The sequence below is a fragment of the Talpa occidentalis genome, unplaced genomic scaffold (assembly GCF_014898055.3).
Source record: "Talpa occidentalis isolate TD23 unplaced genomic scaffold, MPIMG_talOcc4v2.1 talOcc4.7, whole genome shotgun sequence".
Lineage (NCBI taxonomy): Eukaryota > Metazoa > Chordata > Mammalia > Eulipotyphla > Talpidae > Talpa > Talpa occidentalis.
Window position 1 is genome coordinate 22,550,353 of NW_023605083.1, and position 19,948 is coordinate 22,570,300.

The 19,948-nt window shown below is 35.6% G+C and overlaps 1 protein-coding gene across 3 annotated transcripts in view; it reads right to left on the reverse strand.

The window, feature by feature from the left end:
• RIC1 (RIC1 homolog, RAB6A GEF complex partner 1) overlaps positions 1–19,948 on the reverse strand; it is a 107,597-nt gene that overhangs the window by 53,687 nt on the left and 33,962 nt on the right. The window contains exons 4-7 of one of the 3 annotated variants that reach the window (XM_037493495.2): positions 11,806–11,913; positions 6,108–6,250; positions 5,683–5,819; positions 1,205–1,296 (exon numbers count right to left, since the gene is read on the reverse strand). In XM_037493495.2, coding sequence (XP_037349392.1) covers positions 1,205–1,296; positions 5,683–5,819; positions 6,108–6,250; positions 11,806–11,913 — 480 coding nt within the window. The remainder of the gene's footprint in view (positions 1–1,204; positions 1,297–5,682; positions 5,820–6,107; positions 6,251–11,805; positions 11,914–19,948) is intronic. The other 2 variants (XM_037493496.2, XM_037493497.2) reach the window with 2 other exon arrangements.

Here is a 19,948-nt window from a genome sequence, read left to right on the forward strand (position 1 = left end):
ATGAAAATGAAAAAAATTATTTTCCTTCTCTCATACCAAGTTAAATTTATTCATACTCTTCAGTGAGAAGTGTGTTAAGAATGAGGGTTCCCTACTTTACTAAGAAATTATTGAGCATATAATGAAAGTGGAAATTTATAACCATACTAGTTACTTTTATATATTATGTTACTAGTACTAATACAAATACTTTAATCTTAACTTGCTATAGCTAGAGATTATACTAGATGTATTTCTAAGTCTTATTTTAGTGCAAAGTGGAATTTTACATTTTAGGCAGAGTTTTGAAAACTACAAAGCACTATATTCTCATTGCAAAGTATTACTATAAGTGTCTGATAGTCTTTTTTATTTGAGCTAAACTGTAAGATACAAAGTCCATAATGGATGCCTAGTGCTTAGCACTGTGCCTGATACATGACAGACTCATACAGTTTTTGAATGAATAACTAATTCAATTTTACTTCTGAATTCTGCATTATCTTAAAGCAAGAGAATGATATTGTTTTAGTTTTAAATTTGCTTGTTGACTAAAGCAAAGGTAACGTCACAACCCCGATATCATAGAGAAAGGACTTTTATAAAGAAAATCTATCTTCCTGATCCCGTTTTAAATAATAAAGAACCTAAATTTTTAACTAATTTAATCTTTTTTAAATGATAATTCAATTTTCTACCAAGAAAAGCTTGTTTTTACAAAGCAAAATGCTCAATAGCCAAAATAAGCCCTTTAGATTTACTTCAATCTAATAAATTTAGATTTTACTTAAGATTGATTCACAAATTATGATAGGCATTACAAACTTAACCTATGTATTAAGAACATCTTATGTTTTATTTTTTTTAAAGATTTATTGATTGATTGATTGATTGATTTATACATACATGCATACAAGCACTGGGGAAGCACGGGAGGGTGAGAGAATTCACCAGAGCCAGAGCGGGGAGCAGAGCAGGCAGAAGGACCGAAGCACACTGCTGAGGGGAGCAGCGGGCGGCAGGAGAGGTCTGCGTGCCATGCGGGACCCTCCTCCGGTTGCCGGGGAGCAGCCAGGGATCGAACCGGCACTGCAGAGGCTGCGGGCAGCCTCGCAACCCAGCGCTCAACCGCTGCGCCACCGGGGAGGCCCAGAACATCTTATGTTTTAAAACAACATTACTTTTGGCAATAATTTTTAAAATGCAGATGTCTGTTATCAATTACCTTGCGCAGCCAAATGCCATTAGTCGGTACTTGTTATTTACTGCAACACAAGTCCCATCAACAACATCTTGTGACCAAACTCCATGAAGCTGCTATAACACAAAAAAATGTTTAGGGTTTAAAAGTGTTTGCTAAAATATACTGTAGTCAATATAACTCTCCATCTATAAACACACACTTTCCTAAGGTTTTACTTGGTTTAATCTGAATAGGAAAATTTCCTATAAGGACTCTTAAAACATCAATTTCATTAATAGTTCAATGAATATTCCCAACTGAGTCCAAGTCAGTGACAATTTATAAACAGTGGAAAATGGGATACTTGATCTCCAAATTCAAATTAAATGAAGATGACTTTCTTATTAGAATATAAATCTCTTGATAGCAGAAACTGCATCTAACTTTTCATTATTATTCTCCTTATCAACCACATAGTGTTTACAACTTCCCAATCAGTGGAAAATAGTGAATTTTATTTGATTTATCCTTCAGAAGTGACTCATGACTTGCAAAGGCTTATTATTTACTCTGTATCAGCATAATGGTTAATAGGATGGCATTTGACAGCCTGACATAACATCTTGGGCCTACCGTTCACTTGCTGAAATGGTTATTTAACCTCTCCAAGTTTCATTTTTCCTTATCTGTAACTACTTCTTAGAATTTTGAAAATTAAATGAGACTATACATACATGTAAACCACATAATGCCATGCCTGGCACTCAAAAAAATTAAGTATTCAATAAATAACATTATCTTTATATGCTATTGAATTCTGAAACAATCAGAATAGATACAACTCAATTGTCTCATGTCTCAAATTAAGAACATCTTAGATTATAAATTCTAAGGCAAAGGTCACCATGATTGTCAGTGCAGTGAGTACAATAAATAGCATACTACAGTTTTGTACTTTATTTTTGTATTATTCCAACCATTTGAAGATCTACCTATTAGAAATACAGTATTACAAATTTTATTGAATTTCCAAATTTACTTTTTTGTAGGACTTTCATTTTAGTATAAAACTAGACATTATTTTATGTACTGCAAATAGTGAAGTCAGTATTGAGCATTATTTTTTTGGGGGGGGCCACTGTTTAGACTGAAATTCATCCATTCATTCCGATAACAAAGTTTCCACTATTCACCAGCCCTGTTCTAGATGCTGAGGACATTACGATATCAAACAAACCAAGATCCTATATCCCTGCCTTGCATTAGGAGGGTAACAACTACAGTATATTGGAGGTTGATAAATACTATAGAAAAAAATTAAGGGGAAGCGAGATTATGGGAAAAGGACATAATATTAAATTTTTTTCCCCTATGAAAGTGCCTTTTGATGAAAGCATTGGAGAAATAACAACTTAGCACTTTTTAAAAATAAAAACAGGGCCTCCCCAGTGGCGCGGCAGGTTGAGTGCAGTGCTGTGAAGCTGTCCGCAGCCTCTGAAGTGAGGGTTCGATCCTGGCTGGCCAGGGAGAATCCCACATGGCACAGCAGACCTCTCCTGTCGTGCCTGCAGCTCTCCTCAGCAGTGTATTTCTGTCGTCTGCCTGTTCTGTTCCCGGCTCTGTCTCTGGTGAATCCTCTCACCCTCCTATGCCTCTGGCCTATACCCCAGCTCTTGTATAAAAATAAATCTTTACAAAATATAATAATTAAAAAAAAAAATAAAAACACTGTATTTAGCAGGTTTTGTCCTTTTCCTAGTAGTATTTCTAACATTAAAAGAACACTGAAAAGGCTTGTGCCAATGGAATGGAGTAGAACAGGGGAAAAGAGAAAAAAAATTTAACAGCACAGATTCATAGTAGACTATTACATGAAAGCCACAATAAGAACTACAGTTTTTTCTCCAATTTAGATACGGGGTCACAAGAGTATTTTTAATTATTTTTAACCTTTTGCATTAGAATTATAATACATTAAAGAAAATACAAAACTGTACATTGCAATGATATCACACTATAATCACTCATGGAATTACAACTCAAGTCAAAAATTATCAGTACCCCAAAGTCCTCCAACAGTGCAAATCGAAATCACTATAACTTCACCCCTATCACAAAAGTAACCAATTTACATACTAATCATTTCCTTATTTTTCCTTTACACCACTGCACTTAAACATGCCTCCATACACACGTTTAGACTACTTATATTTTTATATTTCCTTCAATTTTATATAAAATGGAATCAGCACATATTCTTTTGTGTCTAGCTGCCTTCACTCAATATATTAGAGACCTCTCCATGTTGCATATTGCATCATCTGTTCATGCTCATTGCAGAGTCAAACACTGGGTTTGGCTCACTGGGTATTGAGCTTTCCCTAGTTTTTTAATTCCTTACTGTCTTGTTAGCACTCTAAAGACTTAGCACTTTTTAAAAATAAAAACAATGTATTTAGCAGATTTTGTCCTAATTATCTAGTCCTACCAAAAAAGTCCTGAGCAAACTGTCAAAATTTGACATATTTTAACATATCTGTTAAATATATTAAATAATGCCAAGTATAATTTTTATAATTTATAGTTAATATACATATATGCTGCTAGCATATTTCTCAATTACCTGTAATACATATGTATTGTTTTTATTATAACTTATACTTTCAATTTAAAACTCATTTAATAACATTCATCTACTGTTCATTACTTTAAATCCTTAAATTAGAAAGTTTTCTTCAATCAAATACCAATAATGCTAATGCTCAGGAAGTCAATGACTTTTTCAGCTCTGATATTTTGATTTCAGTAAAAACAAATCCTAAACATAATCACAAATAAGTATGCATATTGTAAAAAATTTAGGTTTTCCAAGTTTATTTTAATTCTTACTTATATATTGACATTGACATTATCACAAATGCATTATTCAGTGCCTTACTATTTGAATAAAGCTGATGATGGAAAAAAGGAAATTATTAAGATTAAAATAATATCACAGAGAAAAAATAATGCCTGCATAAACTTAAAATCCTTTCTAAAAAGAGGTGACTGAACATGATTATCTTGCTTCCCTGACTCTTAAAACCCAACTTTAAAAACAGAAAAGATTGTTTTCAAAAAGTATAAGAAGACAAGGACAAAGAATGGGAGAGAGGGCAGCATCAATAAATGTTGGAAACTGGGAAGCATACAGTTGAGTGGAATTCTTACCTAATTTAAAGAATGTTGAGAATCATAAATTTACACTGCATGGTACACAGAAGGCTAGGGAATTCAGATATTTTTGATATGATGAACTAAAAGCAGGATGGGTTAAAGCCAGTGAAGAAGTAGGTAGGTCTTCCCAGAGCACCTCCCCAATCTGAGCAACAAATAAACACCTTACCTCCACCCAAGAGAAAACAAAAACAAAAGCCCAGTAGTTTCTAGACCAAACTGAAAACAAGGTAAATGAAAGTTTATGTTCTGCATTTGGACCCTTCACTCTGTCCTAACTCAAATTCCAGAATTTTGAACCAGACAAGCATATAATCTGTGCAAAGTATTACAAGACTGTTCTCCAATGAATATTGGACACAGAAAGGGAAGGAAAGGAATAAACTAGATTACAGCAAAAATGCTTTCAATTAGTTCAAATTTTTATTTTAGCTCTTGTCAGAGCAACGAAATTCATATATTAACATCCCCCATACTAATTAACTATCTACTAGGAAAGGGTCTCATACAAATAAAAGTCTAAAAAGAATCCTCAAGATGATGATAGTGAAGAGCCTAAAAATATAACCATGTTAAAGTAAAGATGAGTATTGTGAGCAACCGGTTCAGTTTGGAGAAGACCTAAAAGGCTCCGGAGAAATTTCAAGAAGATGAAATGGATAAAACACCTAATGCTTTTCAAAGAATTGAAAAGATGGCATAACCAGTAGAGAATTTGGGGTTGAGGTAGTGGTACGTTAAAAAACACATGAAAACTAAGAATGTATAAAGAACAATTATTAATTTCCAGTAGGAGAAAAAATCTCAGGAAAGGAAAAATAACACATTACACGATTCAGGTATTAATAAGGTTTAATAAGTAACAGTATAGATAATGAATAATGTGAAAATCACAACACCTATGTTGAAAGGTGGGGGAAATAATACATGAAGGTAGTTGGAGCAGGAAAAAGAAAACTGAATGGCCATTTTCCACAGTGAGAAGTCAGTGAACATGGCCTAAAAACTGAAAATTAAAGTAAATATTTAGAGTAGTGGCAATACACAAGCAAAATAACCAGTAAGGGAATAAAAAGTAGTTCCCTTAAAAAAGGATAATGGTCAAGATGACAGCAGATGATTGTAGGAATTATCATCTCTCTGATATATCTAATAGAATAGACTAACCTATTTACATTAATTGTTTTGATTAAAAAAAATTAACAACCCCTAAAATATCAAGTGTGGGACTAAAGAACAAATAGCAAAATTAACAAGTGCAAATAGAAATGTAAAGAAAATAAGCATTTCAAAGTAAGTCATACCTCTGCAGTAAATTTACTCGACACTGGTGTAATAAAGCCAACTTTGCCATCGTTAAACACAACAGCAAATCCATCAAGTGTGGCACAGTATTCCATGTCTCTGATATGCACATCTGCAAAGCCCAGGAATGAACCTGCTGATGAAAAAGTACATGAAATATGAAAAAATATAGATATAGTAAATAACTCTCACATTTTGCTTGCAAATCCTATAAGAATAATTAAATGGGCAAAAAAAAGGAACTAAAAATACTGAACAATTAAATTCCTCCCTCCACTCCCTCCCTTCCTCGAGTCTCATATTCTCTCTTCCCCTCCTCCCTAATTCCCAAGTAGAAAAAAATCTACATTCATGCACAGAAAAATGTCTACATTACAATGAATATTGAATATCTGGTTCTACCCTATGCAGAAAGTCTAACTACCTCTAGATGACTGCAGATCCACTGAAAAGGGCACTGTGCAAAGGTTAATGGCTTTCCTTCCATTTGTCATTCCTTCCCAGTGAATAAGATGAAGAAGTCCATCAGAAGTAGCCACCAGGAGATCTTCCAGCACAGACTGCAAACTGTAGGAAAGTAAGCAATTTTGAATCAATTAACTCTTTTAAGAAAAAAAAAAAAAAGATTTATTAATACAAGAACTGGGGTACAGGCCAGATGTGCGGGAGGGTGAGAGGATTCACCAGAGACAGAGTGGGGAACAGAACAGGCAAACTAACAAAATACACTGCTGAGGGGAGCAGCGGGTGAGACAGGAGAGGTCTGCTGCACCATGTGGGATTATTGTGGCCGGCCGGGATCAAATCCATGCTGGAGAGGCTGCAGACAGCTTTACAGTGCAGCGCTCAACTGCCTGCGCCACTAGGGAGGCCCTAGACTCAATTAACTCTTAAAAGAGCATACTTGGAAAGCAAAATAAAATTGTTATGAAGAATATTAATGCAGAGATCATGAAACTACTTATAAAACTGTCTTTTACCTACAATTTCACTACAATTTGGGTATGATTCAACCTAGAATCAGAAATTTTTGAAGAAATAAAGACTATGCATAGCCATTGTCACAACTTCATAAACCAAGTTAAAAACTAGAATATTGAAACAGTAAATTAGAAGGCAGATATATAAGTGATAGCTGACAAGAAAAAAGAGGTAGAAAAACCATAAAAAGAACAGGTAACAAATTGGAGGAATGGGTTATAAAGGCAATAATCCTCTAGCCCTGTTCAACAGAACCTTCAACTGTAAAGGAAGTGTTCTGTACTTGTACTATCCAATATAGACAGACACTAGCCACATGTGGCTACTGCACACCTATATGGCTACTGTGACAAATGAATTTTAAATTTCATTCATTTTTAACTAACATAAATTCAAATAACTTCATTTGACTACTGCTTACTGTATTGGAGAATACAGTTCTAAACCACTGCATTTCTAGGAACTCATTGAGTCTCATATTGTTCAATTCACTCAACAAATTATTATGCCTATTCTCTGTGGCAGGTGATATGCTGTGTGTTAAAGACTGAAAGGTAAATAAAAGATCGTTTCAGAAGATCACTCAATTGACTAAGTATTGAAAAGTAAATACATAGTATGATCTTAATTGTTTATTTGCAAAGAGATTTAATATTTACTAACCTAAAGGCAAATAAATGCATACATTTCTCATTCATATGACCAGCCCCTGGGCAGTACTAGTTATAACTGGCACTAAGTATATGTAGAAGGAAGAAAAGAAGAGAAAAGGGCAAGAGGAAAAAGTAACTCAGAAAAAAGATCACGAAATTACTGGCATAGAAAAAAATAAGAGAATCAGTGGAAACTTCACCAAGAAAGCCAAGGAAATAAGATGTATTTAATAAAGAATATCAAATGCGAGAAAGAATTCAAATGCTAGAAAGATTTAAAGTATAAGAATGAAAAATGTATTGTATACATAATACATCATCTACAATATAAACACTAAATTTCCTTTCATACTAAGGTGAGTACATTTCAGAAATACTTGAATCGATGGGGCCTCCCTGGTGGTGCAAGGGGTTAAGATGCAACCATGAAGCTTGCCGCAGCCACTGCAGCACGAGTTCGATCCCCGGCCAGGGAGCTACCCACATGGCGCAGCAGACCTCTCCTGACTTGCCCACTGCTCCCCTCAGCAGTGTATTTTGGTCGATCTGCCTGTTCTGTTCCCCACTCTGTCTCTGGTGAATCCTTTCACCCCCCACAACTCTGGCCTGTACCCCCGTTCTTGTATGAATAAATCTTTCAAAAGAAATCTGAATCCATGAAAAAAATGTGTTTTTTTTTTTTTAAAGAGACTTTCAAGATTTTTAAATTTATTTTTGCCTAGAAGAACTGGATTGTAGGCCAGAGGTACAGGAGAGGGAGAAGGGGTGAGAGAATTCACTAGAGACAGAGTGGGGAGCAGAACAGGCAGATCCACTGAAATACACTGCTAAGGGGAGCAGTGAGCAAAGCAGGAGATGTCTGCTGTGCCATGTGGGTTAGCTCCCTCGCTGGGGATGGAACTCAGGCCACTTAGCCATGGTGGGTTGGGGGTAGTGGTGGAGGGGGGAAAGTACCCTCACCTTGGTACTGCTGAGATTTAACCCCTTGGCCATCAGGGAGGCCCCATGAAAAAATGTTTTTTAATGTTTACTAAACTAAACCTTCAATTCTCTGGAAAGTTGAATTCAATGACCCATTCCTCAAGGAATTTAAATAATGAAGAACTTACTGTATTTTCTTCCCAACTAAAAAAAATACTGAAAAAACATTAGAATGACATGTTCCTTTCACCTAGCTCCCTATCTTTTGAATTTCAGAGCATTTGAAATTCCCAGTTTATAGGAAGTCCATGGATTGTATCTTCTTTCATTTTAAATTTATATTTTAGCGATAAGATGTATATGTAGCATATGATATGAAAGTATGTTTAAGATCTGCTAGCACACGTCTAGAGGCAATTTAGTGGAGCAGTCATTTGTTACCAGTAATTTTCATTCAGTGGGAGTCAATCTACTTTTTAACAAAGTAGTATATTCTCCCTTCACTCTTTTATCTCCCTAGAAGAACTGCTGCATATGACACTAGGAACAAGATCAAAGCTTCTCTGCAGTAATTTAATTGCCTACTAGGCAATACTCAGCATTCTTCTAACACATTTAACAGAATTCAAAAATCGCAACATTATTACCCACAATGCTAAGTGGTCACCAGATGTACAGATAAATAGAAAAATGTGACTCAGGGTCAAAGAAAAATTCATTAAATAGATTCACAGATATATTTCTAACTTTGGAATTAACAGATGACTTTAAAATAACTGTGATAAACATGATAAAGAATCTACAAGACAAGATACCTCATTTAATGGAAAATAAACTCATTTAAACAAAGGCCGGATCAGTTGTTAAAGTACTGAATACCGACATAAAGGTTAGTAGACAAGAATTGTACCAAACCACCCAAATGCCTGCTCACCATTCCTCTCCTTATAAAGATCTAACAACTATAAAAATTAGTTCTTGGTAAGGAGAGGATATTAGGGCCCTACACAAAGCCAGTATCCCATATATTCTCACGTTGCACTGATTATTCAATATTTTGAAAAATCACCCCTAGGTATAAGTACACACAAAATACACAAATACACTCTAAATTATGTCCCCAGAGAAACTTTTTCAAGCATTAACTTCATGGACTTTGATAACAACTACCTAGTATATAAAGTACTTTTTTGTTGTTGTTTAGGATCTGAAAGTTTTAAGGATTTAATAGACACAAAAGGAATATGCTGGAATATCATATGCTACTATGCACGTGAAGTAGAATACTGTTTGATTAATCAAATATTTTTATCATATATAAGATATGTAAATATATTAAATATATTTAATACCTATCTAATATTTTGTACTATTTACTACATAGGGCCTTCCTAAATATCCAGGATAAAGGAAGACACTAAATAAACTGTGGTATTTGAAATTAAGAAATAAGCTAAGAGTTTTGGAGTCTCCCAGGTGGCACAGCAGGTTAAGCACCACGCAGTGAAGCTGTCCGCAGCCTCTGCAGCGCAGGTTCAATTCCCAGCCAGCCAGGGAGCTACCCACATGGCGGGGCGGACCTCTCCTGCCTTGCCCGCAGTGTCTTCAGTCTGTCTGCCTGTTCTGCTCCCCGCTAGGTCTCTGGTGAATCCTCTCACCCTCCCGTGCCTCTGGCCTATACCCCAGCTCTTGTATAAATAAATATATTTTTTAAAAAAGAAATAAGTTAAGCGTTTTAATTACAATATGCATTAGAGCTTTTTACCTTTTAAACATTCTCTTCCTCAACTGATAAGAGGTTGGATGCTTAACATTAATTCTATTCTCTCTTCAATCAAAAACTGAAAGACGACAGTATTGCTCCTACAAGCAACACCATGACAATTATCCTTTCTACCCTCTTCAACTATCTTTAATTGTATTTGACTTATTACTTTTGGTAGTGGAAGGGTAAATAACTGGTTATAAAGCCAAAGTTTATCTTCTGACTCAATTCAAAATAGTACAGGAAACCTCCAAACTGTAGTAAGTACACTATTCTGAATGCAATAATTTTACTTGGTGTTTTGAAAGTTCCAATCAACTACATTTGTTTAGAGAGTTCCAATCAACTAAATTTGTAGATTTAAAACCAGCACCTGACAAGTAAAACTTGTACAAGATGGCACAAATTCTTATTAAGGTTCCTTTTTTATCCCATTTCCATGAACCATACAGGTTTTTACCACCAGGTGGAGGTAGAAATTCATGCTTGTGCAATTTCATGTAGTTTGATATCCAGACATTCAAAATTCCTTATGCACTAAGTCACATTATTGAAAAGGATCTCTAAGCTGAATTAAATACAGTGTGAGGTGAACGTAACTTTCTGACCAAGTTCACAAGTAACCTGAATGCAATCTTTTGTAACCTTGATCACATTTTAGCAAATAACCATCCCCCTCTGCTTTAAGCATTCTTTTTATATGAGAGAAGAATATAAAAAGATAGATTAAACAAGGCAAGCCAATAGCCAGTCACTTGCATACAAATTTAACAAGTTACATACATTATTTGTACTGTCCTAATAACAGAAATGGTGAAAGAAGCCTTTTTAATTCTGTTTCAAAAGAACTTAAAAAGACAACACAAGTATCACATACATACAGTCCAATACATGCATATTATATCCATACTATACAATGTTTACTAAGAACTCACAAAAAGTCTTTTCCCCAAACTGTCTCCTAGACGCTCAGTTCTCACACCATTTCTTATGTATTCTTCTAGAACAATGCATATTCTAATACCACTAGTTCCCTTTCAGAAACAGCATTATTACGTAAAGTATACCTGACTTTTTTTAAGATTTATTCATGCATACAAGAACTGGGGTACAGACCAAATATTCGGGAGGGTGAGAGGATTCACCAGAGACAGAGCAGGGAGCAGAACAGGCAGACTGACCAAAAGCACTGCTGAGGGGAGCAGCAGGCAAGACAGAAGAGGTCTGTAGTGCCATGTGGGTATCTCCCTGGCCGGCTGGGAATCGAACCCATACTGCAGAGACTGTGGACAGCTTCATAGCACTGCACTCAACCTGCTGCACCACTGGGGAGGTCCTTGACACGAATGTTTTAATGATTCCTAATAGTGAATTTTGAATTAGGATTTCTTTTTCTTATTTTTTTTTAATCATTTCTTACAGCAAGTCAGGGCATTAGAGATAAGAATTGTTGGCCCATCTGATGCGTAGAAGGTTCGATGTGTATGGCTATTACCAGCATTTTTTTTTTCCAAGTACTATGGACTATATACTGTATCATTCAACAGTTCTGCATTTTACCAAAAATAAAAATTTCAAAATAAACTTAGAGTTGGCATTCCCAATATACAGGTTTTATTGCAATAGTAATGCACCATCTGTAAATTTTCACATTTTTTTTTAATCTGGGTTAAGACAAAGCATTTCTAGGACTAAAAAATTATACTCAAAGATATGAAATTAACTTATTAGTCATGTGATTAAGTAACTACATTGTATATTGTCATCACAAATTGCTAAATTTAACTACGACAGTACTGTACCTCATAATGGGGGCTTGCAAATCCAGTATTTTTCTCATCTCTAAATTTAATGCTGGAGCACACTGTTCTTCTTTAAAATGGGGTGTCCCCTTCATTTGTGGACTGCCTCTAAAAAAATTTGCAAATACACAAAATTAAAAGGATTGAATTCTCTTCCACTCTATGATCAACACATACCCAAATCAAAGTAAATGTAATTAAATTTATAAACCACATATTTATTCATTAGGCTCACAAATGAAAAACAGGCTTCTACTATATCAGACATATCTATCAATTAAAATAAATGTATTGGAGAAGATGTGGTGAGAAGGGGACCTTTATACACTGTTGGTAGTACCATTATGGAAAGTAGTATAGTGACTACTCAAAACTAGAAACAGATTACAGATGATCTAGTTCTCAACAGAGAACTGAGAAGAGATAAGCTAGCCTAGATTAAGGTTAATAAACCCATCCTAAAAAATACAAGCAATCTTTAAAAGGCCCAAGAAAATCTCCAATTTAACTGCCATCCAAAACAAACCTCAACATTCATAAGGAAAAGAGAAAAAAAATCACCTGCAATACAATGTCCAACATTCAATCTAAGTTACTAGACATGTAATATGACCTACTCCTAGGTACTCATTAAAGAGAAATATAAAACTAAAGAAGGATATAGGAGTAGAATCTAAAAGAGGAGACAAAATTCACAATTTCATTTTTTACTCATTACAAAACTCTCATTAAGAACGTATTCATAAGGAAAGTTTGTTCAATAAATGGTGCTGGGAAAACTGGGTCGCTACATGCAAAAGAATGAAGCTTGACTACTACCTCACACCATGCACAAAAACCAATTCAAAATGGATTAAAGAACTAGACATAAGACCTGAAACCATAAAATACATAGAAGGAAATATAGATGAAACACTACATGATATGCACATCAAAGACATCTTTACAGACACATCACCCAAAGCAGTGATAGTGAAGGCAAAGATCAACAGCTGGGACTACATCAAATTAAAGAGCTTCTGCACAGCAAAAGAGACAATAACAAAAACAAAGAGAAACCCCACCGACTGGGAGAACATTTTTGCACACAACACTAATGATAAAGGACTGATCACAAAAATCTACAAAGAGATGATGAGACTCAACAAAAACAAAGAAAAAAAATCCAATCAAAAAATGGGCAGAAGAGCTAAAAAGAAACTTCTCTCTGGGCCTCCCCGGTAGCGCAGAGGTTGAGCGCTGGGTTGCGAAGCTGCCCGCAGCCTCTGCGGCGCCGGTTCGATCCCCGGCTGCTCCCCGGGCACCGGAGGAGGGTCCCACATGGCGCGCAGACCTCTCCTGCCGCCCGCTGCTCCCCTCAGCAGTGTACTTCGGTCCTTCTGCCTGCTCTGCTCCCCTCTCTGGCTCTGGTGGATTCTCTCACCCTCCCGTGCTTCTGACTGTACCCAGTGCATGTGTAAACAAAACAAAACAAACAAACGAGCAAATAAATAAATAAAAAACATGCCTCTATTAAAAAAAAAAAAAAAAAAGTTTAAAAAAAAAAAAAAAAAAAAAAAAAGAAACTTCTCTGAAGAAGAAATGCAAATGGCCAGCAGGCATATGAAAAAATATTCAACATCACTTGTCATCAGGGAAATGCAAATCAAAACTACCATGAGATACCATCTTACACCAGTGAGAATGGCACATATTAAAAAAACTAGCAACAACAAATGTTGGCGAGGGTGTGGAGAAAAAGGAACTCTCCTGCACTGTTGGTGCGAGTGCAAACTGGTCCAACCACTATGGAGAGCTGTGTGGAGATTTCTGGACCTACTAAACATAGAGCTTCCATATGATCCAGCAATTCCACTCCTAGGTATTTACCCAAAGGACACAGAAACATCAATTCCAAAGAGCACCTGCACCCCTATGTTTATAGCAGCGCTATTTACAACAGCTAAGCTTTGGAAACAACCCAAATGCCCAAAAATAGATGACTGGATCAAGAAGATGTGGTACATGTACACCATGAAATATTACTCAGCATTCAAAAAAGATAAACACATGCAATTTGCAGCAACATGGATGGCGCTGGAAGGGATCATGCTCAGCGAAATAAGCCAGAAAGAAAAAGAAAAATACCGGGTGGTCTCACTCATAGCAGGAATCTCGAAAACTTAAATAAGGGACCAGGAAAAAGAATAACTATAAGAAAGAAAATATCAAAATCAACAAACAACTATGAACAAGAGACATTCTATGGGGGTTGGGGAGAGGGGAAAGGAGGGACCGCGGTAAAAATAAGGGGGTTGTAATTGTATAGGGAATATAAAAATAAAATTTAAATTAAAAAAAAAAAAAAGAATGTATTCATGGGGCCTCCCCTGGTGGCGCAGCGGTTGAGTGCTGTGCTGCAAAGCTGCCTGCAGTCTCTGCAGCGCCTGTTCAATCCCCGGCCACAGGTGAGGGTCCCAGATGGCGCGCAGACCCCTTCTGCCGCGCCTGCTGCTCCCCTCAGCAGTGTTTCATCCATCTGCCTGTTCTGTTCTCTGCTCCGGCTCTGGTGAATTCTCTCACCCTCCCGTGCTTCTGACTGTACCCAGTGCTTGTACAAATATAAAAATAAATCTTTTAAAAAAAAGAATGTATTCATGCACTTTTCCAAATAAGTACATGAAATAATGTTCAACATCACTTATAATCAGGAAAATGCAAATCAAAACCAAAACGAGATATGACTTTGCAACAGTGAGAATGGCACATTTAAAAAAATCTATCAACAACAAATGTTGGTGAGGATGTGTAGAAAAAGGAACTCTCCCATACTACTGGTAGGAATGCAAACTGGTCTAGCCACTATAAAAAGCTGTGTGAAGGTTCCTCAAACTATTAAAAATGGAGTTACCATATGATCCAGCAATTCCACTCCTAGGAATCTACCCAAAGGACACAAAAACATTAATTCAAAAGGATGCCTGAACCCCCCCCTGTGTTTATTGCAGCACTATTTGCAGTGGATAAGATATGGAAACAATCCCAATTCCCAAAAATAGATGAATGGATCAAGATGATGTTGTATATATATACAATGGAATCAATCAAAAAAATCAATCAATCAATCAGCAATCAACAAAGATAAACTTAGGCCACTCACAGCAACTTGGGTGGAACTAGAAGGGATTATGCTCAGTGACATAGGTCAGATGGAAAAAGAAAAATACTGGATGGTTTCACTTATAGGAGGAATATCGGGGAACCAAATAAAGGATCAGGAAAAAAATAATAAATTAAAAAACATTTAACAGGCAACTATAAATCAGACATTCTGCAGGGGAGGGAGAGGGATCAAAACAGGGGAGGGATTATGGTGATAGTGCACAGGTAAATTGGTGGTGGGAATTATAGCTCTTAAACTATTTTGTGGGGAAGGAGGATGACCAAAGTTTATGAAATATGGTATTAATATCCTGAATCTATAGAGGACTCCTAAAACATTAAAAAAAAAAAAAGCCTACCTCATTCAAAACCTAAACAGACATTTCTCTAAAGATAGACAAATGGTGGGTCAATAAGTACATGGGAAGATACCCAGTGTCATGACTCATTAGGTAGATGCAATTCAAACTAAAATAAGATTACTGCATGCCCACTAGGATGAAAACTTACATTAATAGAGCAGAAAATAACAAGTATTGAAAAGAACTGAAGTAATTAGGAATCTTGCATAATTTTGCTGGTACTGAAATGGTAAAATTGCTGGAGAAGACAGTATCATAGCACCTCAAAATATCAGAAATAGAAATATGAAATGATACAGCAATTCTACTTTGAGGTATAGACCTAAAGGAATTGAAACCAGGGTATCAAAGAAATAGTCAAATACCTATTTTCACAACAGCATTATTCACGATAAAATACAGAAGGAACCCAATGTCCATCAACGGATGAATGGTTAAGACATGGTATATACGTACAATGGAATATTATTCAGCCATAAGGAAAGAAATTCTGATGTGCTACAAAATGGATGAAATATGAGGACATTATAAGTGACTGAGCCAATCACAAAAACTTGAACACTATGATTTCACTTAAATGCTAAAATGAAGTAGAGTGGCCAAAATCGCAAAGATATATTTGTTTTTTTTTTTTTTTAAAGATTTATTTATTTATCTAAGCACTGGGAACAGTCAGAAGCACGGGAAGGTGAGAGAATTCACCAGAGCCAGAGTGGGGAACAGAACAGGCAGACTGGCGAAGTACACTGCTGAGGAGAGCAGCGAGCAGCAGAAGAGGTCTGCACGCCATGTGGGACCCTCGCCCAGCAGCTGGGGATCGAGGCAGCCGGGGATCGAACCGGCACTGCAGAGGCTGCAGGCAGCTTCACAACCCAGCGCTCAATTGCTGTGCCACCGGGGAGGCCCGCAAAGATATATTTGAATAGTAATTCAAATATATTGCCAGGGGTTGGGGTGAAGGAGTTTTTCAAATACAGGATACAGGCTAGCTAGCTACTGGAAAGAGAAGAAGAAATTAATTGAATATACAGTTAGTTTTACAAGATTAAAAGTTATGGAGATGGATGATGGTGATGGCAACACAACACTGGAATGTGTTTAATCCTAGTGAACAGCAGACTTAAAAAAATGTATGTTGTGTTGATATTATACATATTTTATAATAAAAAAGCAGAAATAAAAGTTATTGATAGCATCTTTCTGAAATAATGGTACAGAAAGAACTAAAGTATAATGCTAATGCTTTTCTATCTTTAAGGTTCAAGTGCTGATATGAATTAGGGTAGAACTAACAGTTTAAAAAAAAAAATCAACAACAAAGAACATCACCAAATCTCTATTTTAAAAAGTAAATCTGGTATCAATGCAAAATACAAATTTCAGTATGTAGAAGAAAAAGACTAAAGGAAATGAGTAAGCACAGAAAGAGGAGGCCATGAAGGTCCCTAATAAGACAAGTGAGAGCACAATAGATACAGGCATGTTTGGCTTGGTAGAGAGAAAATGAGTTAGACATGATGAACTTACAGGGAAAGTTGAGCCTAAAGTTTAAGAAAATGGTACTGCATTAAAGAAACAGTTCTGGACCTCAACTACATATATACTGAATAGTGAAAGTCAGGGAAAACATGCAGAACAGATGAGAACTTAGAAAAAAAATCTTACGGGAAACTACAGCATTGTTTTAATTACTATAAAGTATTTTATTGTACTAACTTAAAACGAATGACATTTTTATGAAGTAGATAGCATTAACTACATTTTTCAAATGAATAAAATAGAACAAATGCACACAAAAAAGAAAACATGATTCACTCTAAAAGCTAAGGAATACCATCAAAAAATTTTATGTAGGGAAATGGCAAATAAATTTTATGTTACAAAAATCATTTAGGGTAAGCTTGTAAATGATGAATTAAAAAGACATAATGCAGGAGAAAAGTGTCAAAACCCAAATTAGACAGAAGGAAATGAGGAATACATATAAGGTATAATACATAGGTTGTATAGAAGACTGAATACACTAGAATTACTACAGACTAGTTACTGGCGCTATTAAGCAGGAAGAACAAAAACTGAATTAAATGGCAGTGCCATTTACCAAAAAAGGAAATTAATTATTGGCTTTCCAGAATCACTTAAAATTCAGAATGTAATTTCCCATGTTCACATTTAGTAAAAATTTTCTTTTTTGCCTTTACAACTACACGGTATTTTATAGGACTTAAAAGTTACTCACCATAATATCATCTTAAGATAACTTCTGATTAATATCGTATTTCTTACCTGCTTAATCTCCCCATGGAAATAAATGTTTCATTTCTTCATTTCTTTTGGTATCTTGTTAAATGTCTCAGTGAAGACCCTGACCATTCTTTGAAGTGTACCTCCACTCCCCATTCCCTTTTCCTGCTTTAATTTTCTCCACAGAATTTATCACCTAATTTATAATGCATTTTACCACTTTATCACTGTCTTCTAGAAAATGCAAGCTCTATGAATAGAGTTGGTATTTTTTTTGTCTTTTAGTGTTTTATTTTGTTTTGCACTGCTACATTCCCAGCATCTACAATATTCCTGGAGCTTGACAAAATTCATTAAACATGTGATAGGACAAAAACATTTTTTCAGAAGAATTTTCTAAAAGACGTAGCACCCTTATCACCAGGCCTTTTATATTTAATAATTTTTAAGTATTTTGTTTAAATTATCACACAGTCAGCCTTAACTCTGATATAAACAATATATGAGGCTCTCTGAATTGGGCAGGTTGTTTTGAACCCTTTTATCATTCTTTGAATTCAGGTGCCAGCCTGAAAAGTGTGGCCAACAGGGAAGACATTTTCACCAGCTAGAATTTATCCAATAGTAATGTTATTAATAAGTGCTAATGAAATTATGATAATCTAATGGGTACATAAAATAGACAAAGTTCAACAGCTAAAAGTCACACATGTACAGGGGCCTCCCCTGATGGTGCAGGCGGCTGAGCGCAGCACTGTGAAGCTGTCCGCAGCCTCTGCAGTGCCGGTTCAATCCCGGCCAGCGAGGGTCCCACATGGTGCAGCAAACTTCTCCTGTCTCGCCCACTGCTCCCCTCAGCAGTGTATTTCATCAGTCTGCCTGTTCTGCTCCCCGCTCTGTCTCTGGTGAATCCTCTCACCCTCCCGCGCATCTGGCCTGTACCCCGGTTCTTGTATAAATAAATAAATCAAAAAAAAAGTCACACATGTACATTATGATACATATATCCATACACACACAAGAAAATTAAACTACACACTAAACATTTTGAGATCAAAGGGAATAAAATGTGAAAACTAACATACTTTGTTCATTAACTAAATTCAGATCAAGTTATATTATTAGAAATAACTTTCTGAATCCATAGAGCCTTAAGGATAGAAAGCAGTTAAAGCTTATTCTCCAGAAGACTAATACTCAAAACTCATTAGCAAAAAGAAAATGTTGATGAAAACTTTCCTATCTGTAACTAATTCAGACTGATTAGTCTCTCTAAATTTGATATAATTTTATAAATGTTTGTTCCCTAACCTTGCAGGGTTTTTAAAAGGGTGAGTTACATTAAGAACAGAAATTGCTTAGTTTTCTCTTCCTCCTACCTAGCACAAATTCTCTTAACAGTAGGCTAGTAAATGTCTCATAATCTAATAAATTTGTTGCTATTATAGAATTTTTTTTTCAGTTAAGGGAACATATCTTTAATATTTGATAATGGAATGTATTGAATTTTAGCACAATGGTTTTTTTTAATTACAGCCTTGCTTTTTTATTACAGTCTCAATAATACTGATTTTTGACCCCAAAAAAGTGATTAACAGTATAAGTAGACAGAATAAGGAAAAAATAAGGAAAAAATTCTCTGCTTTCAATAAAGTATATATTATGATGTCATATATTTGTTGATATTTTGTTATGCTGAAATTAAATGCATTGCAATTTACAATCTCATTTAAATTTCAAATTTAAACATAAGCATACTATAAAACTAAACACAAATTTTTTATTCCTAGTGCAATTCCCTCATTAGTATCACAAGTTTCAAGACATGAAAGAAAAGACTACCATCAATACACTAGTCTGTCCACTGATCTGTGTAACTACCATAAAGGAATATTTTAATCAGAATGGAATTTGAAAACAAAAGATGAAAGAAAAAAATTCATTAATCAAAGGATAAATGACTTTTGAAGCATAGCGTCATTTAATATGGCTGCTAACATCAACAGGAAGGATGCTGGAAACAATGCTAAGTGGAAACTATGAAAGCTTGGGGACATCTGACCTGTTCTTAGATGCAGCATAATGGAAAATTGATATGCAGTGTAAGGTTAAGATGCTGTCACATAATACAGGGAAGTTGAGATGCTCTAGAAAAACTCATGTGATGAAGTCATAAGATTTAGAGGAGAGGAAAAAAAGGACAATAGTGTTTCTATAATTGAAAAGAGGGTGACCAACTACTAGCTTCAATTATGCTGCCACTATTCTTCAGGGCTATCATAAGCCACTCCAAATAATTTTCCCCCGTTTTCAAATTCTTTACTTCCCAAATAAATTCCAAAGTAGTAGATGGCTACGTGGGCATAAACAGGTTGAGAAATATAGTACTGGTGACC